The sequence below is a fragment of the Exophiala viscosa genome, assembly GCF_022695815.1.
Source record: "Exophiala viscosa unplaced genomic scaffold EDD37scaffold_7, whole genome shotgun sequence".
Taxonomy (NCBI): Eukaryota; Fungi; Ascomycota; class Eurotiomycetes; order Chaetothyriales; family Herpotrichiellaceae; genus Exophiala; species Exophiala viscosa.
The window spans coordinates 903,658-930,908 of record NW_026944359.1 but is presented as its reverse complement, the minus strand read 5'-3'; the positions used below and the strand labels follow the sequence as shown (position 1 = coordinate 930,908).

The 27,251-nt window shown below is 51.9% G+C and overlaps 10 protein-coding genes across 10 annotated transcripts; 5 read left to right on the top strand and 5 right to left on the bottom strand.

Moving 5' to 3' along the window:
• Positions 1–642: 642 nt before the first annotated feature.
• EDD37DRAFT_658450 (pyridoxine biosynthesis protein) lies at positions 643–1,578 on the top strand (the record flags this gene model as incomplete). The annotated part of the gene is made up of 1 exon (XM_062818977.1): positions 643–1,578. One exon carries the CDS (start codon positions 643–645, stop codon positions 1,576–1,578), a length of 936 nt encoding a protein of 311 aa, XP_062669054.1.
• A 2-nt stretch (positions 1,579–1,580) lies between these two features.
• Positions 1,581–3,658, bottom strand: EDD37DRAFT_460288 (origin recognition complex subunit 2). The gene has a single exon (XM_062812953.1). It carries the CDS (start codon positions 3,472–3,474, stop codon positions 1,780–1,782), a length of 1,695 nt encoding a protein of 564 aa, XP_062669053.1. The 5' UTR covers positions 3,475–3,658; the 3' UTR covers positions 1,581–1,779.
• A 1-nt stretch (position 3,659) lies between these two features.
• Positions 3,660–5,743, top strand: EDD37DRAFT_460257 (arginine biosynthesis ArgJ, mitochondrial). The gene has a single exon (XM_062812952.1). It carries the CDS (start codon positions 4,086–4,088, stop codon positions 5,499–5,501), a length of 1,416 nt encoding a protein of 471 aa, XP_062669052.1. The 5' UTR covers positions 3,660–4,085; the 3' UTR covers positions 5,502–5,743.
• EDD37DRAFT_633986 (protein transporter SEC61 subunit alpha) lies at positions 5,550–7,527 on the bottom strand. The gene is made up of 4 exons (XM_062816824.1): positions 7,333–7,527; positions 7,170–7,270; positions 6,943–7,110; positions 5,550–6,889 (listed from the first exon to the last, which is right to left on the bottom strand). Exons 1-4 carry the CDS (start codon positions 7,340–7,342, stop codon positions 5,738–5,740), a joined length of 1,431 nt encoding a protein of 476 aa, XP_062669051.1. The 5' UTR covers positions 7,343–7,527; the 3' UTR covers positions 5,550–5,737.
• A 63-nt stretch (positions 7,528–7,590) lies between these two features.
• EDD37DRAFT_633983 (uncharacterized protein) lies at positions 7,591–11,100 on the bottom strand. Its single transcript, XM_062816823.1, has one exon. The coding sequence runs from the start codon at positions 10,739–10,741 to the stop codon at positions 7,970–7,972; it is 2,772 nt and encodes a 923-aa protein (XP_062669050.1). The 5' UTR covers positions 10,742–11,100; the 3' UTR covers positions 7,591–7,969.
• Positions 11,101–12,946: 1,846 nt separating this feature from the next.
• Positions 12,947–15,342, bottom strand: EDD37DRAFT_633981 (putative MFS multidrug transporter). The gene is made up of 3 exons (XM_062816822.1): positions 13,930–15,342; positions 13,493–13,869; positions 12,947–13,435 (listed from the first exon to the last, which is right to left on the bottom strand). The coding sequence occupies exons 1-3, from the start codon at positions 14,992–14,994 to the stop codon at positions 13,117–13,119; spliced, it is 1,761 nt and encodes a 586-aa protein (XP_062669049.1). The 5' UTR covers positions 14,995–15,342; the 3' UTR covers positions 12,947–13,116.
• On the top strand, positions 15,109–17,580 carry EDD37DRAFT_682652 (uncharacterized protein; the record flags this gene model as incomplete). Its single annotated transcript, XM_062819808.1, has 7 exons — positions 15,109–15,700; positions 15,752–15,816; positions 15,875–16,361; positions 16,409–16,639; positions 16,696–16,979; positions 17,034–17,474; positions 17,507–17,580. The coding sequence occupies exons 1-7, from the start codon at positions 15,606–15,608 to the stop codon at positions 17,578–17,580; spliced, it is 1,677 nt and encodes a 558-aa protein (XP_062669048.1). The 5' UTR covers positions 15,109–15,605.
• Positions 17,581–17,755: 175 nt separating this feature from the next.
• Positions 17,756–19,375, bottom strand: EDD37DRAFT_610473 (uncharacterized protein; the record flags this gene model as incomplete). Its single annotated transcript, XM_062815214.1, has 3 exons — positions 17,756–18,971; positions 19,026–19,225; positions 19,340–19,375. The coding sequence occupies 3 exons, from the start codon at positions 19,373–19,375 to the stop codon at positions 17,756–17,758; spliced, it is 1,452 nt and encodes a 483-aa protein (XP_062669047.1).
• An 851-nt stretch (positions 19,376–20,226) lies between these two features.
• EDD37DRAFT_658446 (3-phytase B) lies at positions 20,227–21,707 on the top strand (the record flags this gene model as incomplete). Its single annotated transcript, XM_062818976.1, has 3 exons — positions 20,227–20,627; positions 20,656–21,114; positions 21,170–21,707. The coding sequence occupies 3 exons, from the start codon at positions 20,227–20,229 to the stop codon at positions 21,705–21,707; spliced, it is 1,398 nt and encodes a 465-aa protein (XP_062669046.1).
• A 426-nt stretch (positions 21,708–22,133) lies between these two features.
• EDD37DRAFT_695551 (uncharacterized protein) lies at positions 22,134–25,792 on the top strand (the record flags this gene model as incomplete). The annotated part of the gene is made up of 6 exons (XM_062820111.1): positions 22,134–22,958; positions 23,020–23,246; positions 23,315–24,291; positions 24,339–25,114; positions 25,156–25,442; positions 25,504–25,792. The coding sequence occupies 6 exons, from the start codon at positions 22,134–22,136 to the stop codon at positions 25,790–25,792; spliced, it is 3,381 nt and encodes a 1,126-aa protein (XP_062669045.1).
• Between the last annotated feature and the right edge of the window lie 1,459 nt (positions 25,793–27,251).

Below are 27,251 nucleotides of genomic sequence, written 5' to 3'. Positions count from 1 at the left end.
AGCCGGAGAACTGCTGAAGGAATGACTGGTCCTTGCCTGTATTTGGCCGCTTGAGCATAGAGGAGTATCAAGGACGAAGGGATGTCGCACAGAGCAATGATCTCGGAAGAAGGATCCAGACTGACTAAGCGTATCACGTGTCAGCAGCGATATCGCCCTTTACTGAGACGGGCCATGAGGGGTCTTGACTACTGGCTGCTCCGTCAATCGGTGCAAAAAGAAATGCGGGCAGACTTTTTTTGAACTCTGGGATTTTGCTTTTATCCCGTGCACCATTCATTCACTGGTGAGGTTTACTGTACCAAAGATCATGTCTCAAGGCGTATTCGTATACTCCCCTGCCTCTTAAGGTAACTGCCTGACCTGTCCATCCATCTTATCAGCAAATCCCGGTTTACCGCTTCTAGCCGTTGTATCTTGCTATTTTGCTTTTTTATCCATCCTGCAAACACCGCCGGCGGTACGTAACCGCGACACACCCTGTACATCTAAAGTAGTGGTGACTCAGACACTCTTTGCCTCTTTTACGTTCTTCAACTCGGCTACCCCAGACTGTCTCTATCTAGTTGAACTCTTCAATCCCTTGACTACTCCCAAACCCCTCCTACGGCTCCCATCATGACCATCAACGACAACGGCAACATGGCTAATACTGTCCCCTCTTCGTCCTCCGGCGATGCCTCCTCCTCGTCAAACCCCACCTTCACAGTCAAAGCTGGCCTTGCCCAGATGCTCAAGGGCGGCGTCATAATGGATGTCGTCAACGCCGAACAAGCCCGCATCGCTGAGGAAGCCGGTGCCTGCGCCGTCATGGCCCTCGAGCGTGTCCCGGCCGATATCCGTCGCGACGGCGGCGTGGCACGAATGTCCGACCCCAAGCTCATCAAAGAGATTCAAGAGGCAGTCACAATCCCGGTCATGGCCAAAGCCCGCATAGGCCACTTCGTCGAATGCCAGATTCTCGAGGCTCTAGGCGTGGATTACATTGACGAAAGCGAGGTGCTCACGCCCGCGGACGACACCTATCACGTCGAGAAACACGATTTCCGGGTACCATTTGTGTGCGGGTGCAGAAACCTGGGCGAGGCGCTAAGACGGATTGCTGAGGGCGCTGCCATGATCAGAACGAAGGGTGAGGCCGGTACAGGTGATGTCGTCGAGGCGGTCAAGCATATGCGCACGGTGAACAAGGAGATTGCCAAAGCGCAGGCAGCGTTGGCAGAGGGCGAGGTAGCACTACGGGCCATGGCCAGAGAAATCGGAGCCGATGCCACGCTACTGAAGCAGGCTGCTGAGCTGGGTAGATTGCCTGTGGTGAACTTCGCGGCCGGCGGCATTGCCACGCCCGCAGATGCGGCGCTGATGATGCAGCTTGGATGTGATGGCGTGTTCGTGGGCAGTGGAATCTTCAAGAGTGGAGATGCCGCGAAGAGAGCTAAAGCCATTGTGCAAGCCACAACACACTACCGCGATGCGAAGGTGCTGGCGGAGTGCAGTGCTGGTCTGGGTGAGGCTATGGTGGGAATCAACGTCGGTAGTATGTCCAAGGAAGAGAAGATGGCCGGCAGAGGGTGGTAAGGTGTGTCACCAAGTATGTCGCTGAGAGCAGAGGCGGAGGTGCAAAAAGAAAAAGCATTCGGCGCAGTGGAAATGAGACTTACACGGCATATGCATCGGCGTCAATCACTGCATGATTAATAGACGCATGGATCGGTCAAAAGTATCAGGCAAAAGTCAATGGAACGTTTTCGAACCACAACAACACTTCTTGATTATTGACTAGAGAGAAAGCTCTTCCAGCACAGCTTCCATTTCTTCTTTCCCCAATGGCACACTCAGCATCTCTGTACCTGTCGCATCTCTCCGACTCGTGATCAACTGATGGTCGTGGAACTCTTTCAGCAGGAACTGGAAGTTCATACTGCTCGAACAGATGAAGTCCGTCGACGCTTTCTGGTACAACGCCCGGTACTCGACGCCGACTTCATCTGCCCCTGGACCGCCACCTGATTTTTGTGCTTGGTAGGTGTCATCGTCGTCTTCGCCTGCCACGACCCCATCGATCCCGTCTGTCAAGATACACAGAATTTCCGAGAGGAGCAAGCGGTACAGATTCCTCGCGTTTTCGGGTAGAGATTTTAGCACGAATCCTATACCTTCTTTGCCGCCGGTCCTGAGTCGTTTGCGACCCAGAAGCTCATGTACCTCATCGACGACGTTGATCTCGGCACTATAGGGCGCGAAAGTTGTGCAGTCGTGGTAGACGAACTTGAACTGGTCGAGTAGACTAGAATTCCAGAGCGTCGGGAACGTGGGTGTATCTGCTGTTACGAGGAATTGGATCATGGGATGGTCGGCTAGACGCGCGAGGACGGATTGGACGGCGGATTTGCGCAACGGGCCGGCGTCGATCGAGTTTATCATCAGTGTTATCGGCGTGAGTAATTGTGGGAGAAGTGTGTCGAGCATTTCGTGTGGTGGGCCGGTGAGTCTGGGGGGTTGCTCGTCTTCGTTGTCGAATATGGCGGCGGCGATGGTGTTGATTATGCCGCGGATGTTTAGCCTCGGGGTGTATCCGTTAACAATGACGATGCGCGGAGGTTTTGTACTTGAGTTTTTGTGCAGCCATTCCGCGAACTTGGTGACGAGTTGTCTCTTGCTTCCGTAGCCGTAGAGACAGAGGCCGAAATCTTCGGCGAGTTCGAACTTCCATTGCGGGAAGGATCGGGCGTGGAGTTTCATGAGCTGTGCCATGTCTGGTTCATGGTGATCTTTGTAGGACTGAATCTGCTCAAAGTATTCGTCATGCCCAAGGAGCTTGACGGAGGTAAACTTGTTGCTGGATACCTGTGGAGGACCGGCGCGGTTTTGGAAGAAATACCGCTCTTCAGGAGGGATGTCGCCTTCAGGAGTGGGTGAACGTTTGTTCTTTGCACCCTTGGGTCGTCCACGTTTGCCTGGTGTTTTGCTCGGTGTCGTAGCATCTCCTTCTTCCTGTTCTGCAGGCTCATCCACCAGAGGTTCTGCTTCGTCTTCGTCTTCTAGGATCTCCTGCGCCAGCGCAGCTTGTCCATCCCATTCCTCTTCATCGCCTTCTCGGTCTGCTGCATCCTCGAGAGCTCGTGCGCTTTTGCGCTTTGCTGATCGATCCGCCTTTGCCTTGGTAGATTTCGAGGGTGTGGTCTTGATGGTCTTGGACTTCTGGGGTGTAGAAAAAAGTGTTCGCCCATTGGCTTTAGGGGTAGGACTGCCCCCTTCATTGTCCTCTTCATCGAGCAGCGATCCAGCTGCGGACTTTCTCTTTCTCTTCGAAGGTGTCTCGTCTTTCTTCGGTGTTCCGCTCAGCTTCGGTATCGAATCATCCTCGACGTCATGTGTGCCGTTCGTGAGAGCCTTGTCGGTCGTCTTTCTTCGGCGCTTGGAGGGGGTCTCTGCCACCTCAGGGGTCGCTTCTGGCTGCTTCCTCTTGGCCATGACGAAGAGATACGTGAGCCTAGGGATTATTTGCACTGACTACCGGTGCTTTGACATTGCGGTGACTGTACTACAATCGAAAGACATGGTCCTTCCAGCAGTAGTGCTCAATGTCGCATTGTCGCATCGAAAACGCGACACGAGGCTGTTTCAATTCCACTCCGCAAATGGACGTCTCTGATTGGTCTCCGCATATTATCGCCGACCTTCTTCAATCCCGCATATTTAATCCCACCTTTGAGTCATCTTCATATTTCTTTGGCTGTATTTGGTCTGGAAGTCAATATTGGGAGGTTTGAAGCCCTCTTGATAAGGGTTTTATTGATACTGGCTTGGAGGTCAGGATCAGTGAGTCATTGGGATCACGGTCATAGTCCGACCTGATAAGAGCTTGCGAAAAATTGTCTACCAGACACTCGAACTACTCTGCTCTTCACCACACCAAACTGGGATCGGAAGAAGCGCTCGCAAACAGACTGCTCTTTGGGAAGGTGTGCTCGAATCAGGAAGACCGCAAGAATCTCGCCAGAGAGAGTCTGAAGCTCAACAGAACCACATCATTCCTGAAGACCAGCTTCCATTTCAGGTTGTGCCGTCTTTCAATTACCACCATGACGACCTCACATTTCTCACCAACCCGGTCCATGGTCCGGACCTTCATCCGCCACTACTCAGCACCCGTTGACTCGTCCATTCCAGCATCCAAACAAAAGTACATTCCCCACTCCGGTACATACCCGCAAGGCTTCAAAGTCTCAGGCACACACGTTGGCGTCAAACCCTCCAACAAATCCCAACCAGATCTCGCTTTTATCACATCCGACCGCCCAGGCTTCGCCGCCGCCGTCTTCACCACCAACAAGTTTCAGGCTGCCCCAGTGCAAGTCAGTAAAGCTGTACTCGAGACCCGTGGTGGTGCCGGCGTCCGCAGCATTATCATCAACTCAGGCTGCGCCAATGCAGTGACCGGCACAGGAGGCCTCGAAGATGCCCGCGCCATGTCTGAAACAGCAACCGCGCAATTCCAGCAGTCTTCCCAGCCAGAAGACCGTCACGGTGCAAACAGTCTAGTCATGTCGACCGGCGTAATCGGCCAGCGCCTACCCATCAAGAAGATCCTGTCCAAAATTTCCACAGCCTACCACAACCTCGCCGACGATCACAATGCGTGGCTGACCACAGCAAAAGCTATCTGCACAACCGACACGTTCCCCAAACTCCTCTCAACGACATTCACCCTGCCCTCCACGCACCACCAGGGCGTCGAGTACCGCCTCGCTGGAATGACCAAGGGCGCCGGCATGATCCATCCTAACATGGCGACACTGCTGGGCATATTGTGCACCGATGCACCTATCAGCGCCCCTGCACTCAAATCACTCCTCACAAACGCTGTAAACCGATCATTCAACTCGATCTCAATCGATGGCGATACTTCGACAAACGACACTGTAGCTATGCTGGCGAACGGCGCCGCTTCTGCTGAAGATGCACCGCCTATACACGATGATTCCAAGAACGAAGACTATCAAGCCATGTCTGCTGTGCTGACAGACTTCTCCCAGCGCCTCTCTCAGCTCGTTGTGCGCGACGGCGAAGGAGCAACTAAATTCGTGCAAGTCACTGTGCGCAATGCGCCGACCCACGCGGATGCAAAAGCTATTGCCAGCACGATCGCTAGGTCCCCCTTGGTCAAGACGGCGCTGTACGGCAAAGACGCGAATTGGGGTCGGATTCTGTGCGCGATAGGGTACACTCCGAATATCAGTCCCGAGGCGGTAGTCCCGACGAAGACGAATGTCAGCTTTGTTCCGGCGCCGAACTCAAAGACCAAGGATGAAGGTGTATTGAAGCTCCTTGTAGATGGTGAGCCTGAGAGCGTGGATGAGGAGCGTGCGGCCAGGTTACTTGAAGATGAGGATCTGGAGATTGAAGTCGATCTGGGGACGGGCAAGGAAGAGGCGAAATATTGGTTCTGCGATTTCAGTCATGAGTATGTGACTATCAACGGAGACTATAGGACGTAAATATCAGACAGACCAGAGAAAAGACGTGGAATATGAGAATATGCGATGACTCTTATATTCTTGATACTGGCGCTGTCTCAGTCCTTGTAGAGTCTCACATATTTCTACTATACAATATTTCCTCCTAGCCTCACAATTCTTCCCAACTTAGATCCTTGCTATGCATCATAAAAGCAATGCTTTTGTGTTCATAAACATATCATCCCCCAACAACCTGTTCTAGATGCTGATGTCTACTAGGCAATCAGACCTTTCAGGTTCCCACCAAAGTCACCTTCCTTAGCTGCGATCTCAAAGTAACCGTAGATGATGGTGACAGCAAGGAGGATACCAGTGCCACTTCCCAAAGCGCCAAGCATGTCACTGGCAACGGAGAGGGCTCCAATGCAAGCACCACCAAATGCCGCAGCAGTTGGGATGACACGCTTCAATTCCTTGTACATGCTCTGCTCACGGTGACCTGCCATCACCAAACCCTGATCCTTAAGCGTTTTGGCAACATCGCGTGGAGCAGATCCAGAAACCTCGATCCAAGTCTTGGAGAAGACGGCGCAAGTCACAACGATGAATGTGATGTAGATGACGGTGTGGATAGGATCGAGGAGAGCGTCGCGGAAGTTGAGAGGAGGAGACATGTAGTAGGCGACACCGCCGGAAGCATAGAGTTGAGATGATCCGTCTCTTGGTTCCCAGGTACCGATCATTTTGACCAACAAGTTGTCAGAGAAGCGAGTGTAGAGCATTTGACTGATCATGAAGATGTTGGACGCAAGAGCTGATTGCAGCATGATGGGCATGTTGGAGGTATAGAAGAGACGGATAGGGTAGGAGCCGCGCATGCCACGTTGGCGGGAGGACTTGACTGGGATCTCGACACGGAAGCCTTGCAGGTAGATGACAGCAGCAAAGACTGTCAGAGTGGCTAGAAGGTTCATGACGTTGGGGAGATGTTGTCGGTAGAAAGCCTCACGCAGAGCGCGGGTCTTGTCAGGCCAGGTGACGAGTAGATGGAATAGAGCAATGACTGCGCCCTCAAACTCCTTTCCTCTGCCAGTGTCGATGGTGGTTGGGGAGAATGCCTTCCAGATGATCGACTCACAGATGTTGGTAGCGATGAAGAGCGAGATTCCAGATCCGAGACCGTAACCCTTTTGTAGCAACTCATCCAGGAGGATGACGACCAATCCTGCGATGACCAACTGGACAATCAGGAGGAGACAGATACCGGCACCAAGATCGCTTGGCTGTCCGTACAGACCGGTGAGGACGAAGACGCAGGCTTGGCCGAAGGAGAGGATGATGGCAAAGAGCTTTTGCGCGGTTTGGTACAACTCTCGGTCGGACTTGAGGTCGAGGTTGACATCGATGAGGTGGGTACCAGCCAAAAGCTAGAGAAGGGTCATTAGTCGAGCGAGGCACGATGTGTCGCGTGTTCACATACCTGGAAGACCATTCCTGAAGAAATGATAGGTGTCGTTCCCAACTCCATCAGCGTTCCTCTGTTACTGGCCAACATCATACGCAGCCAGTAGATTGGATCTGAGGTGTCAGAGGAGACAATGCCGTAAAGAGGCATTTGACTCATGACCAAGAAGATCAAAAGTGTACACTGGTCGAGTTGTCAGTCTCGTGCTGCCCTTCCTGCGCGTCTAGCATGGTGTTTCTTACTCCTGTCCACATCAACTTCTGGTTGAAAGGGATCTTGGACTCCGGTGAAGCCACCTCCGGAAGGAGGGGCGTGAAGGGTTTGATGAGATCGAGGAAACGGACTGAGGCGCGTCTGTTAGCATTTTGTGTGGTGAGAAAGTGCGGAGAGGATGGTAGCACATACGACCGCTCATGGTTGCGATTTGGTGTGCGCGACAGATAGAATAGGAGGGTTGAGATGTCCTGTCGAGGTGCACAGGACTTTAGATGAGGATAGAAAGGTAAAAGAAAAACAAGGACCTTCTCGAGAAGGAGAAATGAAATGGTGGTGGACTTGACAAGCTGGCAAATGTGTCTCTCCTGAAGCTACCAAATTGACTGCCACTCTCATTCCTCCTCAAGGACACAGTCGACGACTCCACACAATGCGTTCATTCGCGCCAAGACAACATACCCGATTGAGGTTGTTACCATTGCTGCTTTACTTGACCGTGACGACTTCAACGAGGTGAGGTTCAAGTGAGGACTTTTGATTGCTTGACATTGTGATAGTACTGTACCTCAAACACTTCTTGTGGGTAGCCGAACTACATCTCCTGGCTCCAATCCTTGCTGTTAGCCTGAAACCTGATGTCCAACTTTAAATCCAAGCCTTTTTCCGACCTCCAAGACAATCCAAAGGACAAAATGCACCCACTCATACGAGGCCCGATGCAAGGACTCTCAGACAACAGTACTCCAAATCTTTCACCATGCTTTTCACCAAGAACTCAAGTCCTCCTCGATAACCTTCCATCGATCATGACTATTAGACTTCTTCCTCAAAACATGATCGAGTTGCCCTTACTGTCCACGATCCGCTCATTTCCACCACCGTTCACCTGTTGCGCAGCCTTCGCCTTCTGGCGTTCAGCAAATTCTGCAACGAATTCGGCCCATATGTCAGTGGCAGCAATCCCACGAGGACCCTCTTCAGCAGCCTTCTTGGCATCCTTTACGGCAGCCTGCACGAGTTCTTCGCTTCTTCCCAAGTCGAAACCTGTCAACTCGTTGATGATCATATCCTCACGAGCGACCAACTCGATATGACTCTTCATGTTAAGCAGCGAGAAGTCAGACTTCCATGGGATGTTGAGTGGGTTGGCGAGCAACTCGACCTCGAAGCGATCTTTCAAGGCAATCACATAAGCCTTGTACCAATCCCGCTCGGCATCAAGCTCGCGAACATCACCCATGGTCCTGGCCGTCTGCCATTGGAGCAAATTCAGATCACTCGCGACGTTGTCATACGCCTGTGACCATTCCCAAATTCTGTCATTGAGAGCCTTGACCTGATTCGACCAGTTTTCAACTTCTTCCAGGTGCTCATTGCGAATGATCGTGGCCGTGTCACCGTATGTCTGATGCTCGGCCTGCTTTCGCCATTCTTTGGCCTCAGTCGTCTTCTCCTCAAGTTGACGCTGAAGTACATCTATTCCTTCAAATCGCGTGTTGAGTTTGAAATTCTCTCCATCAAGGCGGATATTGCTTTCTTGCAACTCTGCAATGCGCTTGTGCGCGTTCTCAAGCTCTCGGCTGTGGCGCCACTCGACTTTTGTAAGCTTTAATTCAAGATTGGACACTTCTTCCGCACTGTCTTTGAGTGCTTTGCCAACCAGGTGTTCATGGAGAGCAACCTCGTCAAGTTGTTCCTTCAGACCTGGGACCGCTTCGACATCCTCCTTCATTTGTGCAAATACTGGCACTGTTTCGATCCAGTTCGCGATGTGGTTGCGCCAGATTTCAATAGTTGCAGAGAGTCTTGCGGCTCTGTTCTTTGCCAGGTCAATATCGGTACGCAGCTGAGCAATCTCCGCGTCCTTCTTCACAGACTCTTGAAGCATGTCATCCATCTGTTCTTTCAAGTCGGCGCAGTGCTTCTGGGTCAGTTCCAGAGCCTGCGTCAGATCCCGAACCTCATTTGGTTTGATAGTTCGAGCGTTGAATGGTGGCGAAGGGTCCTTGACATATTCAAGGGTAATGGCTCTATTGACGGCCTTTACCTGAGCCTCGGCACGTTCCTTTTGCTGCAGCAGGTGGTTGTTCTGTTGCTCGAGGCCTGAGATCGTGTCGTTCGCTTGCTCGAACCTAGCACTCACTTCCTCACTGAAGTCGGCGATATGCTGCTGTAGCACAGCTTCTCTCTGCTCGCAGTTGCGAACATCTTGCTCCAGCGTCTCCCTCGCAACACTGATCGCATCGACAATTCCTTGGAGACGTCGCGCTTCGGTGAAATACCTCTGTGCGGCGAGATGAGCTTCATCCCGCTGGGAGATGAGCTGTTGGTCCGTAAGACCATGTCTGTTGCGGAATGCCTGCACTTGTTGAGTCGCTGAGGCATTCCTGGCTTTCTCAGCTGCAAGCTGCTTGTCTTTGTTCGCAAGCTCTTGCCTCAATTTCCGGACTTCAGCATCAGCAATATCCTGCTCTGCCTCATAGCGGTCACGCTCTACTCGGACGTTGCTGAGCTCTTCTTGAAGCCTCGCAACATCGTCTTCTCGCTCGAGGAGCTGAGACCGCAGACCTTGGTTCAACGATTGTTGATGTTCCAGTTCTTCACGGAATTGTTCAGATCCGCCTTCTTCGTTGCAGTTGTCGGCCTCGTGCTCTGCCGGCTGTACATGTGCATGTACGTAGACAAGCGATGGTTGCAACTCCTCATGCTCCGCAGCGGAAGTGAATATGTCAGCCGAAGTTGCCGCTGTCGAGTCCGAATGGATTCTCAAGGAGTTGCTTCGAGGTCGGGAATGTATGTACGAAGAATCTGGGGAATCATTATCGTCCACTTCTTCAGGTTCGATGAAACCTGCTTGCGGCACATCCACTTCAACCACCTCATCAAACTGTGGAGAAAGGTATGGGACGACTACCCAGCCGGACACAGAGGCTCCCAATCGATCCTGTTGTGTGTCTTCGGTAGTCTCCTGGCTCGGGTACACGAGGTTGTTAAGAGCCTGCTCGCGGTGGTGATCCACTGTCACGCCAGATCCGAAGAAGAGTGACAAGGCGTTGCTTGTCAAGTTCGGGCTCACTGGGTTGATCACGTCAATTGTTTCTGTCGATCGTTGTGGGCATTGGGCGAGCTGTGTAATGCTTCGATGCATGTTGCTTGCCAGGACCAGACTTGTACAAGTGTTCTCAGCATCTTCCACTACCATGCCAATGATGGGGCTTGGGAAGGGTGCACACAGCTCTTGGCCGTTATTCGCAGTCAAAGCAGAGGTCAATTGGAGCGATGCCACCGGAGGTGGCACCAGCTGCCAGTCAGAGTCATTGTGGGTTGCTTCACGTAAGTCAGTGGATGCGTGAAGAAGTTTTGTTGGACTGGACTTACCCGATGTGGTGGGCTCTGATGGCATCTCACTATCGCATTGTTCATGTGTTCCAGTCACCTTGGCTCCTGATGTATGGATGACAGGGTTTGATCTTGCAAGGCTTCTCAAGATGTCCGTGACAGGAGTCTGGTGCTGGTGCTTTTGCCTGGACCAGGGAGAGTTGAGCTTTTGTTTCAGACTGGTAGGCGCCGTTCGGGAAGCAGTATGAGGAACCACCATGTCTCCTTGAGCAGCCACATGGTTCGTCTCTTTACTGACAGCTGGCGTGCGGTGGCTAAGGCGCAGCCATGCCGGAGCTCCGAACTCATCGTTTGATTCTACGACCTTGTTGGCCGCAATCACGCTGGTGGCCTATGCGTATGTTAGTACATGTCATTATGGTATGGGTACGGTGATATGCTCACCTGAGCAGAAGTCTTCATGAACTTCTTGAAGAAGGTCTTGAAGGCCATCTTGCTTGGAGCAGACGCGTTCTTCGGGATGAATATGGGAGAATCGGTAGGGGAGCGGGATGCGCTGTGCCTTTGCGCAAGCGCAAGCACAGAGCTGATCGTTGATGATGCTGATGATGCTGATGATGCTGATGATGCTGATGATGCTGATGATGCTGATGATGCTGATGATGCTTTGCTATTCTATCAAGAGCATCAACGAAGGTATGGATGATCGTTCATCAAAGTTGATGATGGTGAGAAGTCCAGGAAACAATGCAGGGACGCGAACTCCAGATGGCAAGATACACAACCTGTTGTGGTCTTAACTTGACACTGCGTGTATAGGGAGTCACAGCCTTGTTGCCCAGGAACTTGGGATGGTGAATGCTGCACTGCTGCAAAGTGTTTATTGCTTCAATACCTATTGCGGAGGCAGCAATAGCCTGTTACTGCTGCAAATGTCGGTTGCCTCGAGAACGAATTCACAATCATGGCACTTGAGACCGTGAATTCGAAGCCGACACGCGCAGCGCGATGCAACGTCTGGAAAGATGATATGGCTTCTGTTGGAAGAAGTATGGCCCTGTAGGGATTGTGGTTTTCATCCTCAGATGCAAAGTGCAGCCGACGAGAGGCAGCCTCGTGTAGTGTGAGTTCGTTATGATGAGTATAGCGGTTTTCCAGCACTGTCCTGAATATCGAGACGCGCGACAGCCGTCCAGAGACTATTGGCGATGCTTCAGACACCCCGAAGCAATGAGTATCATTGATTCGAGGCTTCCTCAATGCCTCCCTCGCAGTCTTTTGGACTTGGTGTTTGATCTGTGCGGCCACTCGATTCTGCCACGTACTACTCATGCACACAGGACATCGACTTCATATCCATCTCAGCTGACGAGTCCACCTCTTGACATGAGAGCGACCATTGGTTACGGGTCCTGGGAAGCGTGGTTTGGCACTATACAACATCCGTCCATCGACACGACGTCTCTGATCTGGCCGCCATGACAACAGCCAATGGTATCCGACCGTCAAATCTACGACTTTTCACACGCGTTATGACCACCAGTCTTTCTGGTTCAAATGGTGAAGACATCTTGGTAGGAAACGGTAAGGCCGCAATATGTCCCCTATTATCGTGAACGACCGCTGATGCCCTGGTAAGATGAGCCTGTCGCCCGCCGCGTGGCAGCTTACAATCCCAGCCTCGTCCTCCATTGATAACCAGCCTCGCCGTACACTCTCTGGCACACCCAATCACAGCATCTCTTTCATACTGCTCTCTTTTGTGGTTTATATATGTAACCAGCGCATTTTTCCACCACCACGACAAGGTCTTCTGAGTTTCATCTCGGAATGAAGCCATCAAACTAGCACCGGGCAAGAAGGCGTGCGGACCTCGACTCTCCATCACGATGACCCTGCGAATCCGGGTCCGATACGATCAGATTCTGCGAATCCGGACAATACGGAAAAGCTTTCGAACCTGGCTTTGGCTTTACCTCACCAAGACCCCTATCCGAAAGGGTTCATGGCAGATCTTTTGCCTCTTTAATCGCGAAATCGAAGGGCGGAAGGGCTGTGTGGGCTGGCGAGACAGGTGAAGGCTCAGAGCGGTCTCACACGGCATATGCTGGAGACGGACGGCTCCCTGCGAAGCCTAACTACTTGAGGGACTAGGGTCACTGGCTTCTCAATATGAGCAGGACGACGTACATCAACTAGGGGTTTCAAGCGCAGGCCCATGCATACAAAGAGGCTGGTATCTGGCATTCCTGCAGCTGCAAGCCTCTTTGTCACGAGATCTCAGGATAAAGCAAGGGGTGCATGTTGGACGGGCGTTCAAAGAACCCTTGTTCCCCCTGGCCTTGGCAGCCTCGTCCGCCCCCAGCCCGGGTTCTGCCAGTCGGAAGCCCGACAGGAATATAAAGCAAGAGCAAAGGAGATTTTGTGTCCTCGGATGCATAGCAATAATTAAAATCCAACCCCGTTCAGGAGATATATATATTCCTTCTAGATGTAATGCGGCTATAACGCATTCCCGTAAATGCTAGTGACTCAAACATATGCAAGCGCTTGCTCAATAACTCCCTCCAAAATGTCCGTAGCCAGTTTTCGCCCAAGTCTATATGCAACATATCAAGACAAGCCATTCTCAGGTCATACCGCATCCTCCGGTGCCGCTCCTTGGCTGGCGCGCGACTTCTGTCTCTCAAGATCACTTCTGAGACTCTCCAGGAAGCGCGCAGCCTGCAGCGAATACTTGCACTTCGCCCGGATGGACGGGCCGTACTTGTAGAAGAATATGGGGAAAGGGAAGCACGCGAGCGCCAGAAATCCCGGCACAGCGGAGCCCCAGTGGTCTCCAATGTTCTCGTACATATAGGTGGTAAAAAGCGGGAAGACGGCGCCGAAGAGTGAACGCAGAACCGAGTTCGCGGCCATGACCGAGGCGCCGTAGATGACGTATGAATCGATACTAGACAAACCGATTAGTAAGTGCACAGAGGATGGGTTAAGCAGAGGTATAGCGTACAGGTAATTTGTGCAGGACATGAAGATGAGCAAGAATCCTGTTCCGAATGGAACGCCCGCAAGAATGGGCACGATCCAAGGGATACTCGGGCTCGTGCAGGCAGCGAGCCATGCGAGGCCAACGATGGTGAAGACACCACCGATGATGCAGGGAGGGAGTCGGACCTCTGGAGGGACAAACCCGCCCGTCTCATCGTGGAGGCGAGAGTACCGTTTGTTGTCGAAGATGATGACTGCAACGCCGATGAACATTCCGACCATAATCCCCAAGAAGGGGAGGCCGCCGAGGCCGGCGCTCCAGCCACGTCCTTCCTGGAAGATGATGGGGAAGGCGGCGAAGCAGAGGTATAATGTGCCGTAGACGACTGCCATGTAGATCTGCGAAGCAGGTTAGTGATTACTTCCCGCAAAGAACAATGTAAAGAGGTAGAGACGTACCGTTAGGAGAAGCACGATAGGTTCGCGGAATAAGAGAGCCCAAGGTAAGGTCAGGGCAGCTTTGATGCGCATCTTGACATCCACGTGTTGCTCTTGGTCGATCTTGGTCGTGTAGAACTTTCCCGTAACTTTGCTGAGAAGCCTTGCTCGTTCGCGCAGCAGCACCGGCGCGTACGTCTCAGGCATGACCAGAATGGCGACCACGGTCAACACTCCAGCGAAGATGGTAAGCAGTCCGAACAACCAGCGCCAGCCGGCTCCTTCAGCGAGGAAGCCTCCCACGATCGGTCCCACGGTAGGACCCAGGAAAGGAGCGGCGGAGAATGCGGCCATAGCCACGCCTCGTTGTTTGGCTTCGAACAGGTCGGCAACTTGACCGCCTGGGACGACCATGGCAGCGGAGCCGATGATACCAGCAAAGGCGCGGAAGACGATAAGAGTCTGGATGTTCTTCGCTGCAATGCAGATACCGGTCCAAAATGTGTAGAAGACGAATGAGAAGATCAACACCTTTCGGCGACCCATGGTTTCCGACAAGGGAGCCCAGACCAAGGGTCCTGTCCCAAACCCTAGAACGAAGAGACTGAGGCCGATGAGGAAGACTTCCTCGCTGCAATGGAACTCCCCAATGATTTCTCTGGCGGCACCGGTGTAGGCAGATGAGGCTAGAGAGACGCACAAGGTCATCAAGGATGCCACCATGGTGATGGCGATTTTACGACGCATACTCCAGTTCTTCGGATTTGTCGGGTCGTGTCCAAGCCACTGAACGATGTACGGATCCTCGGGTGTACCACTACCGCGATATCTTGCTTGTATGATAGCTGAGAAATCTGTGGCACGTGGCCGCCATGGCCGGTTTTTGAGGGTATGCTGTGACCAGTCGGTTTTCTCGTCGGTCAGCGGTGTCGGGTCCAGTACTGAAGAATTCTGTTGCTGCTCTTGATTGTCCTTCTCGTTCAGCGTTCGTGCCGGGCTGCTCGTGTTTGAGGAGTCACGCGTCTCAATCGGAACCTGTGATTCGGAAGCCTTTTTCTGCAGACTGGATGTGGACATTTTATTCATCAGCCGTCCGAGAAGACTGTTTCTTGTAGTGAATCACGTCGACGATACAAAGTACATGAAAGGACTTATAGAAAACAGAACCTCAACGCACACGGTGTGATTAATAAACCAGGCCATGCACAATAACGACACTTTACCCATTTGCTGGACCAGATGTGCATGGTCCACTGCCTACCTTCGGCGTCGCGAGCACAAACATGGAGTCTTGCGCCCGACCCAAAATTGACATTACGCCACCGATGCGATAAGTCTGGCGCGCTTTGGGTAAGTTATGAAAAAGAGGGGTGATTGATACTGTGGGTGGTGTGGTGGATGGATCAAGGGAGAAGACCGCAATTGTGGACGCCATATCCGGCTTCTCGGCACACAAATGAATCCCGGACGCCGAACCTTCTTTACGTGCATTCCCATGCTCCTAGGTAGTTGCTACTTCTTCCGAGTCACTGGAACATGTCACCACGGTCAGCTTAATCATAAATAGCATCAGCAACGACGCCGCTCACTACATAATGGACCCTCGGTCGGTCGGACACTCCATTATCCTCAAGGCGTACGACATCAATATCTTCGGGCTGGATTTGCTATCATAAACACCGGGAGAAGCAAGAGTCATGCCTGAAGACAAGAAACAACCTGCGTGTACCGAGTGCAGAGAGAAGAAATTACGATGTGTACCCAGCGTCGAGAATCCCGACGGCTGCCACAGGTAAGTCCTCAGCCTTGTTGGTTGCCTATCTTTCAACTGATTCCCTATCAGATGTGCCCGGCTTGGAAAAGAATGCCAAATCCCCGAAGCCAAGCGACGGGAACGCAAAGCGCGATGTGACACTTTTGCCCATATCCACCTTCTCATCGGACTTGCGCTGATTTGGACCGATAGTGCGAGGACGGGTCGAACACCTGGAAAGCAATTACTCTGAAATTTTGACCCTCCTGAAACGCAATGCCACAAACGATGCCTCTCCCGCGACTACCAGCTCCCAGCAGCCGGGTCCATCGGTCTCGGATAACCAGACCCATACTGCTAGCACCAGCCTGACGTCTCCACGAGCCCCGTCGATATTCTCGGCTATCGTTGGAACGGATCTGTTGCCATATGATGAATGCGAATCGCTTATCAGTGACTATCGGCGCATGGCGCGGGTCAATACGCCGTTCGTTATCATTCCAGAGTCATGTCACGCTACTTCGCTGGTCGAGGAACGGCCGATGCTGGCTCAAGCCGTTTTTATCGTTACCTCGTGGAGACATCCGGCCCGCCAATCCGTGCTGAGGGCCAATTACCTCAAGGAGCTCGGTGACAAGTACCTAGTTCGGTCAGAGAAGTCCTTGGACCTGCTGCAGAGCCTCATTGTATACTTTGTATGGTAAGTCTGACTCCAGTCGTCGGCTAAGACCCGGCTAACTCTTGTAGGTCCCATTGGTATACAGTCACGTTCTCAAGCCAGCCATACAGGCTGGCAACAATGATCGTCACCATGGCGATCGAGCTCGGTATCACTCAGAGACCGATGAGCACCACGCAGCACGAGGTGATCGTCAACTCGACCTCAGTGCTCTCCAAGACGAACGAGACCGTTTCATCCAAGTTTTGGAACTATGAAGCACGACGGGCCTTTATTGCGGCCTACAACGTGTCAACTTTGTAAGGACAAAAACTTCTTCGTCGTCACAACATGTGGATCACTAATGGCGTGCTAGTTGCTCGCTTGCGGCCAGACGATACCGCTTCATGCAGTACACACAGTACCTGGAGGAGTGCGCCTCTTCCCTAGCCGCAGATCCCCAGTATCCATCTGATCGACTGCTTGTGCATGTGCTGGGTTCTATGCATCTTGCGGAACAAGTGTCGAGCACCTTCGACCATGGTTCCGGAGAGAAAATTGGCGAATTAGACGACGACAAGATCCAGCTTCTCGTCAAAGCCCTAGAGAAACGTGGAACCGAATGGAGGGCGGCCCTGCCATCTAACAGTATTGAAAGTGGTCAGTCGCTGTTACTGATACCCCGATGAGCAAAATGCTAATATCCAGCAACAGGCCGACTGTACCGCTCGTACTATATTGGCCGAGCATATATACACGAAGTCGGACTGTACGGCGTGCAGCAGGGTCAAACTCCCTCCATCACGCGTACCTCGATTATATACGAGTGCTTCGACTCATCCATGAAGGCACTATCCGCCATTATCGAACTTTCTCTTGACGAAATGGCCGACTGGGGCGTCATGGAGTGGCGCCAGCTCAATTTGGGCGTCATGCTCTGCACGAAATCTTCAATCATCTTGGACTCGGCCTATGCCAGCCTGGAATCGTCCCAACGAGCCGACTGGTTGGCCAAATGTCTTGACACTTTGTGCCTCCAGGCCCGAGAACTGCACCGTATGGCCGTGGCCAGAGATCCACAGGCCCAGGAGGAGGACCACTTTCTCAAACGGCTGGCAACCGAATGGCAGAACGTCAAGACGTATTACCAGAACTGTGTGCAACGGAATCTTCCTCGGCCTCAGCAGGTACCTATTGGACTTCAACCGGCACCCGCCATTCAGCAAGGACTGCAAACCCTAGACTATCCGTTCGACGTTGACCCATTCAACGACATGTACTGGTTTGGTCTTGCTGACACGACGGAAGCTGCTGGGATGAACACTTCAAATTGGCCGATGCAGCAGTAAGCAGTGAAATAGAGGTACCGCTTCCTCAGAGCCTACAACATGCCCTGATGTTCGATCGACAAGCAAACATGGAGCCGACATGTCAGCCTAATCGCTTCGAAACATGGCCTGGGCCCACTTCACAGCACTTTCAGGCATGCTCGACGCAGTGCTGCTGCTTGTCTTGCCATAAGAGTCAACCTCCTCTGCAGACTCTGCAGTGATGGCCGGTTCGTCGTGAAGCTGGACTCTATCCTCAGCAAAGCCTTTCTCCCTCCCAAAAAAACACGCCCTGCGCATCAACTCGACCAACTCACTGCCTTGAGCGCGCATCAGCGCTGTGTGCCCTAGCCGTGGATCTACAAATTGAGACTCGGCATCGGGATGGTTCTGCAGCGCTCCTACAAACACCTTCACACGTGGAAGCAGTGTAGACTCTGGACGACCCACCGAGGGCCAACGCTGGAGGACTTTACGTCGTCGACGCGGAGTCTGAGATGATGTCGTAGCTGAAGTCATTATGTCCGAGACAAAGGTCGCGTTGGGATCGCCAGGAGCTGGGGCTGCTGAGGCAGACGCTGAGGTCGAGTCTCCCTTGGAAGACCTGGGCAAATTGTCACTGCCGTACCCACCACGAATCTCGTCTAGGCCTAAATCCTCGACCATCTGATCGCCGACGGTGTTGCTAAGCGGAGTGTCTCTCCCTGGAGCTCGCAGAAACAGCACAGGGCTGGCGAATGGGTCGAAGTATGACGATGGGGTAGGAAATAACTGCGCTCGTAGCTTGATCAAGTCCTCGGCTGCGGCGAGCACAGATTGGTCGTTAGCGCCAAAACGAACGTTGCTCTTGTGTCTCTGCCGTTTCCGTGGTGCGTCCTCTCCAGCGCGCAGTTGTTCTACAATCTCGTCCAAGCCGACCCAGTCGACCAGTGGTTCTACCACAGCCGCAGCGTGGACATCGTTGGCCTCGGTGAGGGCAAGCATTGTCGCCAACGCACCGCCGATATGGCTACCAAGTAGACAAATCTTGGCCGGATCATTTTGACCTGAATTGAAAGGCGACGTAGACGAGGTAAGGTGTGCGAAGGCTGTTGCGACATCGTGGATCGGAATCGGGAAAGTCGTCGGTTCACCCTGCGCGTCCGCTCCAAGTCTGTAGTTGATGCTGACTAGGGAAGTAGTCGGAGAGAGTTGTGTTTGTAGCCATGCTAGCTCGCCGGTAGTTGATCGAGTTAGGCCATTCGGGTCAGGCCCACGAGGTAGGTGGACAAGTATGTTTCGTTGGCCATTCTCTCCTGTCGCGGAGGGTGAGGGAGCCCAAGCACTAGTCGCATCTCAGTACATGTGGTGTGTCATCAACGCCTCATGAACAACGTACTCAAGTCTGACACGCCCGCTCACACCTATGGGCAGCTGGATAGTTTCGTGCACGCGAGGTCCCTTTGGTGCGATTGAAGCTATCTGCCTCGTTCGTACACGAGAAAAGTGACAGCCAGATCGCCGTCTAGGCGTGAAAAGATAGCTGGGAAGGCCATGACGGCCGGGGTTCACGGTCATCACATGTTGCAAAAGTGTGGGCTGCAGTTGCAATTCAGCATTCATCTATCTCATGGGCAGGCGGTGGAAGACATCATTCACGCTGCTTTCAAGGTCGCCTTCTTTCTGCCGGGGCGAGGAAAAGCGGCGACATACGCTCGATTTCTCTCCAACGGCATCATCATTATTCATCTTGCAATCCTTCCACTCAACTCTTACAGCGATTGCAAGTCGCTCCCGCAGTTATGCTCTGCCTCTGCCAGCAACCTTCTCTACCCGGCGCTGAGAAGCCAAGCTCTATTCGATTATATTGGAGCCATCCCTCGACATTGCGCGGCGCAACAGTGCCGGTGTCGATACTCTTCTCCACCGGCTAGAGTGATGCGAGAATGTCAACGCTAACGAATACGAGAAACAAGAATCCAAATGAACGAACTATTAGGTGAGTAAGTTCCGCATCTTCGGCACTGGGATACTACGTGGATATCAGGATATCCGATACGCCATGTTGCTTTGTGTTCCTGAACCAACGGGACAAGCACGCGTGCATGCGGGTAGATACTGGCCGCCCATTGGCGACGCGGAGCTTTATAACCCCAAAGATCTACGAGTTCTGTCCGGCTTCATCGATGCTGCAACATATCAACACCGTCCAGAAAGTTTTCGCTCAAAGGCTGTTGCTGAACTAAATGTCGCCCAGCTTGGAGAAATCCAATGAAATACTACATGTCGCTCACGTGTTTCATGTATGTTACTGCTTTTGGAATACCTGCATATTCCAAGCATGCTTCGTGGGACGAATAGAAGCTGCAACACCAGCGGGACCTGCATGTTCGGGTTGACCTCCAGCATCCAGCATCTGCCTTAGGAAGCTTTCATGGCAAGCTATCAAAGACTATATAGCATCAAAAAGCCTCGGAAGCCACCGTCTGCCTTATGAACAGCTCTCCCTCGCTTTTGCATCAGGCACCCATTTCCAATTTAGTCCAATCACCCTGCCGACTTCTTTCTTTCAATCTCAGTCATCGTCCATTGCTGAAACAATGTCGTTGTTCAGCTTAGTCCTGACAGGCCTCGCTGCCACTAGCGCATATGCCCAATCCCGCCCGTACAATGGCTACCAGGAGAAACAGTTCTCACAAAACTTCTATGACTCCTACAATCCTATCAAACACATGGGCGGCATTGGTCCTTACTCAGATCGCGTTGGGTACGGAATTGATCCAAACCCACCCGCAGGATGTGCCGTCGACCAGGTCATAATGCTGATGCGCCATGGCGAGCGGTACCCAGATGCCACCACCGCCGCAAAGAATCAGGCTGCTCTCAACAAAGTCTATGCCTCCAAGATCACCAATTGGGCAGGCGACCTAGCCTTCCTGAACGACTGGACATTCTACATCGCCAACCAGGGTCTTTTGGAGCAAGAGACCTTCTCAGGCCCGTACTCAGGACCTGCTGAATGCCTTCAGGCGCGGGTCAGAATACGGCAGTAAGTACGGCCACCTCTGGGACGGACAAACCACTGTTCCCATCTTTGCAGGCGGCTATGAGCGAGTTGTTGAAACTGCCCGATACTTTGGTATGGGCTTCTTCGGCTACAACTACTCCACCAGCGCGGCCATGAACATCATCAGTGAGAACTACACCCAAGGCGCCGACAGCCTTACACCAACATGTCTCGCAGATACAGGTCTACTTGCCTGCTTCTACACGGTCAGAACGCTGCCACAATTCGAGGTAGCCGCCGAGAGATTCAATGCCCAAAACCCAGGTCTCAACCTGAATTCCACAGACATCCCAGCACTCATGGCTGTGGGCACATTCGAGCTCCAGACCCGACCAAACTCGCCGTGGATCAACGCCTTCACGCTCGACGAGTGGGTCGCTTTCGGGTACATCCAAGACCTGTCATATTATTATTGCTCAGGGTATGTCATGCCTTGCCAACTCGTATTTTCAACCATCCCCGCTAACACTCTACAGCCCCGGCGACCACTACCAAACAGCAGTTGGCCAAGTCTTCGCCAACGCCTCCCTGGCTCTCATGGAAGCCGGACCCTCACACCTCCCCATGTCCTGGAACTTCGCGCACGATGCGTACATTACCCCCATCGTCGCCGCGCTCGGTCTAGACGTTCCATCGTCCCCGCTACCCAACAATTCGGTCCCATTTCCTAACCCGTACAACTCTGCCGACATCGTCCCCATGGGCGGCCATTTGGTCCTGGAACGACTCTCCTGCAACGCCACCGCCAGTAGTGCAGCAGGAACCTACGTTCGCGCCGTGATCAACGAGGCCGTTGTCCCGTGGCCAACTTGTCAAAGTGGACCTGGCTTTTCATGCCCCTTCGCCAACTTCACCACTATCGTCAACAACATCCCCAACTTTGTGTCCACCTGCGGTGTCGCAAAGGCCGGGTATCCCGAGTACCTGGACTTTTGGTGGAACTATAACACGACGCAGACGCTCAACTATCAAAACGGCTCGATTGGATATCGTGAGACATACACTCTTGTCTGAAGAGGAGCAACTCTCGCTTATATCACTTGGGGTTCGATCCTGTCAACAGAAAGGCTGAAATTTGAGATGAGAGCGACGTGGCTTTATCTGCTACGACCCAGGACGGCTTTAGCAAAGCCATCATCGGTATTCTATCGCATCCTGCTGAAACGGCGAAGTCGTGTTTACTTAGTGTGCGGCAAGCAGGACTTCACTGAATGTTTACTTAAAGTGCGGCGAGCAGGTTCTTCACTGAATGTTTGCTTAGGGTGCGGCGAATAGTTATCGACCTGCAGGCAGTGAGATGCATTCCGATATGTATAGACATGACTTCGAATGAATCAAATCTACCTCAGTAGTTGCCTTGAGGTCCATCAACGTACTTGCAAACTCATACCATAGCTTCACAGAGCTGCCTACCACTTCCCTTACAGAGGGACAGCCACAATGGCCAACGATCCACGATCCCAGCCAGATGTCGTCCCTGCGGTGACTTCAGACCAACTTTGGATGAAAAATCCGGAATGTATCAGCTGCCTTGCCCGCGGGCTAGATCTCAAGCATTGCCCGTTCTACGATGTGTGCCCAAGCTGTGGAAGCGGTCCTGACGCTCATGGAGAGCACTGTCCATTCAAGAGGCAGGGACCCCGGACGAAGTTCTTCAGGATTCATCCACCAAAGCCAGGGAAAATAGCTTGGTGGGACTATGGAGATTGGATCGCGAAACCTCTCAAGCCCTACGTTCCAGATCCTAAGGGCCCAGAACCTCTTCAGTTTCTTCTCCGTCCTTCCCTCGCATTTCCTAAAGGAACAACGCTCCCAAATGACAAAGATATAGTGAGAGCAGCCTGGGATAACGAATGCCGGGAGTACGGTACTACCAATCCTCTTGAGCCTCCTCGGTACATTCGTAATATCCGATCAGTGCTCGAGACCAGGAAGAGGAGGTTCACGTCTGAAAGCTCTGACTCGGAAAGTCAGACAACACCTCCGAGGTTCAAGCCAACGAGGAAAGCTCGGAGGATTTTCAAGAGGGTACGGGGAGCCGCCTCTGGACTCGGAGGCCCGGACAATCGTTCTATACCCAGGCCTCGTGCCTCTCACACCAAGTTCACGCATTTGCAAAAGGTCCCAAAGTTATTGGAGGCTCCAGGCATAAAAACAATTATTCCAGGCCCCCACAAAAATTTCGCGCGTCTGCAAAATGTCCCAATCTCATTGGTGGCTCCAGGCATGAAATCAAGTATTCCAGGGTCTCTTGAGAATTACACGGTCAGGACTTCGTGGTGAACCTCCTTGCAAGGCGTAATTAGGCTAACTGGTAGACACACAGTTCAACTCCGAGGCACAACAAACCCTTGTTCGCTTTCCGGCTTCTCTTGAGAACGTTGCAAAGCAGCTTGTTCTGTCTCTTAGAGATGGCGATCATGCCGAGATATTTCGCCTCGACTATGCAGCCGAGATTCGACAGCACGGTGTGGACCCACTAGTTCAGGTGATACTAGCCTTTGTACACCCGACAGTGTTTAAGCTCCAGGGCAAGGAGCTCACACCAGACATGTAAGCTGCCTATCTGCTCCAAGGATCTGAAAGTACATCTGACGAGGAACAGTCTGAGAAATCTCCAGAAGGACCAGCACAGGACCAATCATTCATGCAATGGGGTCTACTTGTGGGTATCTGGACTTCGTGACTGACGATCGGAATGGTCTCTATGTTTGTTTCTATGTCGGACAATCCAGCAAGGTTCTTCTCCGCATCGACACCCACTGCAGACATATCCTGCAAGGGCTTTGCGACAAGCTCCATTACTTTATCCTGAATATGGGAGACGGTCACCGAAGAGCAAATTGGTTACAACTTTGGCGCATGCCCGACGAGTTCAGACACAAAGAGACATCCTCTGGTTTCAGCATATCAATCATTCAATGCTGTCTAGAGATGATGTTTTGCCGAGCGTTTGAGACCCTCGCTGATGAAACTCTTACAGAGTATTTTGGCACTGCTCCCGACGAGCGATATACTGGAACAGGCTTGAATGTACTCCCCCCCCCCTTGCTGCAGCCTTTCGCGGGTTCCCAATTGGATACGTCAAGGGCGCAACATCGATCGCGCCTTATTGGGTCTTTGGACCCCGAGATCGCTGCTTTCCCCGCAATAAGAGTCAAAATGATCGCTGCAGAACGTCAGGTTACTTCTGCGACATCAAAGACCGTACCACCCAGCCTTACAGCTTATGGCAGACTGATTCAGGAGCAACTTAAAGCACAAGATGTACAGCACTACAGTCTTGACATGCTTATATCGAAGACTCCGCTCCCGACCGGATACTTTGATCTCGGACATCAATTTACGACCGCCTTTGGTGATATGGACGACTTCCATACTCTTCCCTTCGGATCACTCAAGGCAAAAGTCTGCATTGTCTTGGATAACAGAAGTATCGATATTGGTACAAGAACAACAGACTCCGGTTGGATTCCTTGGCTTCTTCGTTCGGTTGGTTTCCATGGAGATAATACTCTTCTCTTCACCTACAATCACACAAACCGTGGGCTGTACGACTCTAGGACCGATGTTGAGGACGAGGATCATATTACGCGCCGTCAGAAGTTCACGAGTCCTTGATAAACAACAGTGATCTCCGTGTAGTTCTTCTGTGCGGTCCTGCGTCAAGACAAGAGATCCTTGCCAGCATTCGCTTGGGAAAACCGGCAGTCTATGGACCATATACACTAGACTTTCGGGGACAGAAAATGCATTGTTGGATTCAGAAGCATTCTGATAACAGCATTTTTCGCATGTTTGTTGAATCACCTGAGCCATTCCCAGTCGTGTCCAGCGGCTGGCAACAGGTTATGAAGCTTGGAGAGGTCTTTAAGATCGCTGTTGCGATGACAGACATCAATGTGGACGCTTATTACTTCGAAGCTTGTTCGTTCCGAACTAAACTCGTGAAGCAGCTTTGGTCCGAGCGTCATGACCAGGACCTTCAGCCATGGACTCCAGAGAATATTGATCCACTCATTCGGGCGTATCTATGCCGACGCGGATTTTCCACAATGGAGGACTTAGAAAAGCTACAACAGACCAATACCGAGGGGTCTTTGTCGCGCGCTCTTATAGTCCTCCTTAGTTGCTTCAACGAAGAACATACTCGGAAAGGTCGCGGCGTTACTAATAACAATACCAGCGATACTACTTCGTCAAAGTATCAGAAGATTGAGAAACATGAGATGGAAGCGGTACGGAAGCTATATACTCAGGCGGAGACGAGGCGCCGGACCATGCAGCCAACCGAGAAGCCTCTTGCTTCTCTGAAAGATGCGGACGAAATAGTCGAAGAACGACTTGAGCCAGAATCGGATGAAGAAGAACCTATCGAACCCGACAAGGAAGAGCAACGAGACATTGACACAGCTTTTCCGGTGATACGACCATGGACCAATCTGGAGCCGCAGATGTACAGGACCCTGACTCGATGGATGACTCAACATGGGATCCAGACATTGGTCTATTTGCTTCTGCCAATGAGGTGCAGACCCTGTTGGAGTATGAGGAACAGCTGATCACCGACCGAAGCGGGATTCGCATATCAACATCTGGGGTCCAAGCAGATCTCTCTGATTCTCGGCATTCGAATAGGTGGGTCGCTGATCTTCTTGAACATGGGCGGCTTTACAAAGGTTGGTCCCGCCCACAAAAGGAAGGACGATTTCTACAAATGAAATTGGCTCAAGATCAGGATTCCAGATGGTATGAAGGCTATCACTATTCGCCCTGACCTAGCACCACCAGGTCAAGCCCATCCTTATAGGTTCATAAGTAAATGGCTTCCGGAATTCGAGCCTGCAGCCAGGCTTGCGATCAAAGGGCGGGGTGACAAAGAAGATGGCTCACATTTCAATGATTGGATTTACGATTCAGTGGGTACTGCACATCCTGGGGTTATGGCTAAAAGGATCTTTCATGCAAACACTATCGTGGACTGGTTAGAAGGCTCAATACACTTGGTCACTTTGAGACCACGGCGCTATGTCACACAATCGAAGACGACCAGCAGCCTAAGCGACTTCTGGGAGAAATACAAGAACGAATGGCTATGATGGCAGTAATGCATGATGCTCGGGACGGGATCTGGTGGACACGATGGCAGTCACTGAATGGCTTGATTTTCGGATCGGCATATCAACCTGCGCAGAAGATAGCGTGTCGATACTGTAAAGACAGCGTAGTGTGATATCAAGTACCTTCACATGGACTACCAGGGGTCCGCCAATAGCAAGCGAATGATATAGTTCTAATGACTCGACAGAGAACACTGGATTGCTTCAATTATGATGGCATCAGTTTTTGGCGGTATCGAAATAAAAGCTAGGCGGCCATCGGGCGTGCGGCGGAGTCATCATATATAAAATAGGATGATTTTTGGTCAAAAACAACCTGCCAAGAACGACACAGCTTGTCGTCACTTCTGCAGCAACGTGGCGCAGCGTTAGTTCAAGTCCCCCTCATATTTTCGTGTATTATCTAACCAAAAAAAGGGAAGCGCGCCGTAAGCACACATTGTGATGTCATTACCACTTTCCACTGATCAATAACAGGGGCTCATACTCGTAACCCGGTTCGTTTCAATTTATCATTTAAAATTCTTCCTCCCTTACTGACTCACGGAAAGGAGGACACTGGATCGAAACCAGTCGTTGCTAAGTATTCTTTTTTGGTTTTTTTTTGTCTCATGTCGTCATGTTCGGCGAACTGAGTGCCCGTTGGCATTCGCCTCCTCGTGTATTGATCAGCGGTTCCTTGTCATGCTGCAGACCCTTTCCGTTCAGAAGAGCCACTTTCACGATCCAAGAAAGGTCATTCGGGCTAGCGATCAAAGAATTGTGAGCAACATGTGAATCAAACACCTTGGGGAATGGCAAGACAGGCAAGGTAAACTGCGGTATGGCCGGCAGCAGTTTACACTATCGAGAAGACAATGGAAGACAAGCCTTGGGAAGGGGAAGATTAGGATTGGCAATACGACGGGGCCACGATATCGTTCACGGGCCGACGGGATACCTAGGTATCTGCTATTGAGCGACAAGCAGGAGACTACGGAGACTGTGGTATTTCTATCTGCAGCATGGCCCATTTTTACCTTTTACCATACCATGCCTTTGTTTTTGTACATTTACTAATTACTATCGAAAGAGTAGAGCCTGCGTGGCAGGCGAAATCACTACCGTACCCTGAACTGGCATGCAGACCTGCCACGGTATCGTTGAAGTAATCCTTCATGTTTGGATTTTCACCACCCAACGATCCATGGGATTTCTATCCTGACGGTCTCACCCCAATACGGCTTAAGGCAGAAATGAGACCGTCAGGAACTTACCCGAACAGGAATGCACATTTACCCAATGCAGCAGAAACTCAACTTTTTCACGATCCAACAACGTTTTTCAAAAGTGCGTCAAACAACCATGAACCTGCGTTCGGCACAGCGCTTTCATCGCTTTCACAGCACCGGCTTTGGAAAACTCCAATACCTGAACAATCATACACATTACCCAATGC

What these genes read in the sequence shown, in the direction of transcription:
- EDD37DRAFT_633981 (XM_062816822.1), bottom strand. Translation starts at nt 14,994, where the DNA reads ATGAATAAAATGTCCACATCCAGTCTGCAGAAAAAGGCTTCCGAATCA. An exon ending in CTATCGTGCTTCTCCTAACG is followed by an intron (nt 13,870 to 13,929) that starts GTACGTCTCTAC and finishes CCTGCTTCGCAG; the next exon opens with ATCTACATGGCAGTCGTCTA. An exon ending in ATGTCCTGCACAAATTACCT is followed by an intron (nt 13,436 to 13,492) that starts GTACGCTATACC and finishes CGGTTTGTCTAG; the next exon opens with TATCGATTCATACGTCATCT.
- EDD37DRAFT_633986 (XM_062816824.1), bottom strand. An exon ending in AGAAGTTGATGTGGACAGGA is followed by an intron (nt 7,111 to 7,169) that starts GTAAGAAACACC and finishes CAACTCGACCAG; the next exon opens with TGTACACTTTTGATCTTCTT. An exon ending in CTTCAGGAATGGTCTTCCAG is followed by an intron (nt 6,890 to 6,942) that starts GTATGTGAACAC and finishes ACCCTTCTCTAG; the next exon opens with CTTTTGGCTGGTACCCACCT.
- EDD37DRAFT_460257 (XM_062812952.1), top strand. Translation starts at nt 4,086, where the DNA reads ATGACGACCTCACATTTCTCACCAACCCGGTCCATGGTCCGGACCTTC.
- EDD37DRAFT_633983 (XM_062816823.1), bottom strand. Translation starts at nt 10,741, where the DNA reads ATGGTGGTTCCTCATACTGCTTCCCGAACGGCGCCTACCAGTCTGAAA.
- EDD37DRAFT_460288 (XM_062812953.1), bottom strand. Translation starts at nt 3,474, where the DNA reads ATGGCCAAGAGGAAGCAGCCAGAAGCGACCCCTGAGGTGGCAGAGACC.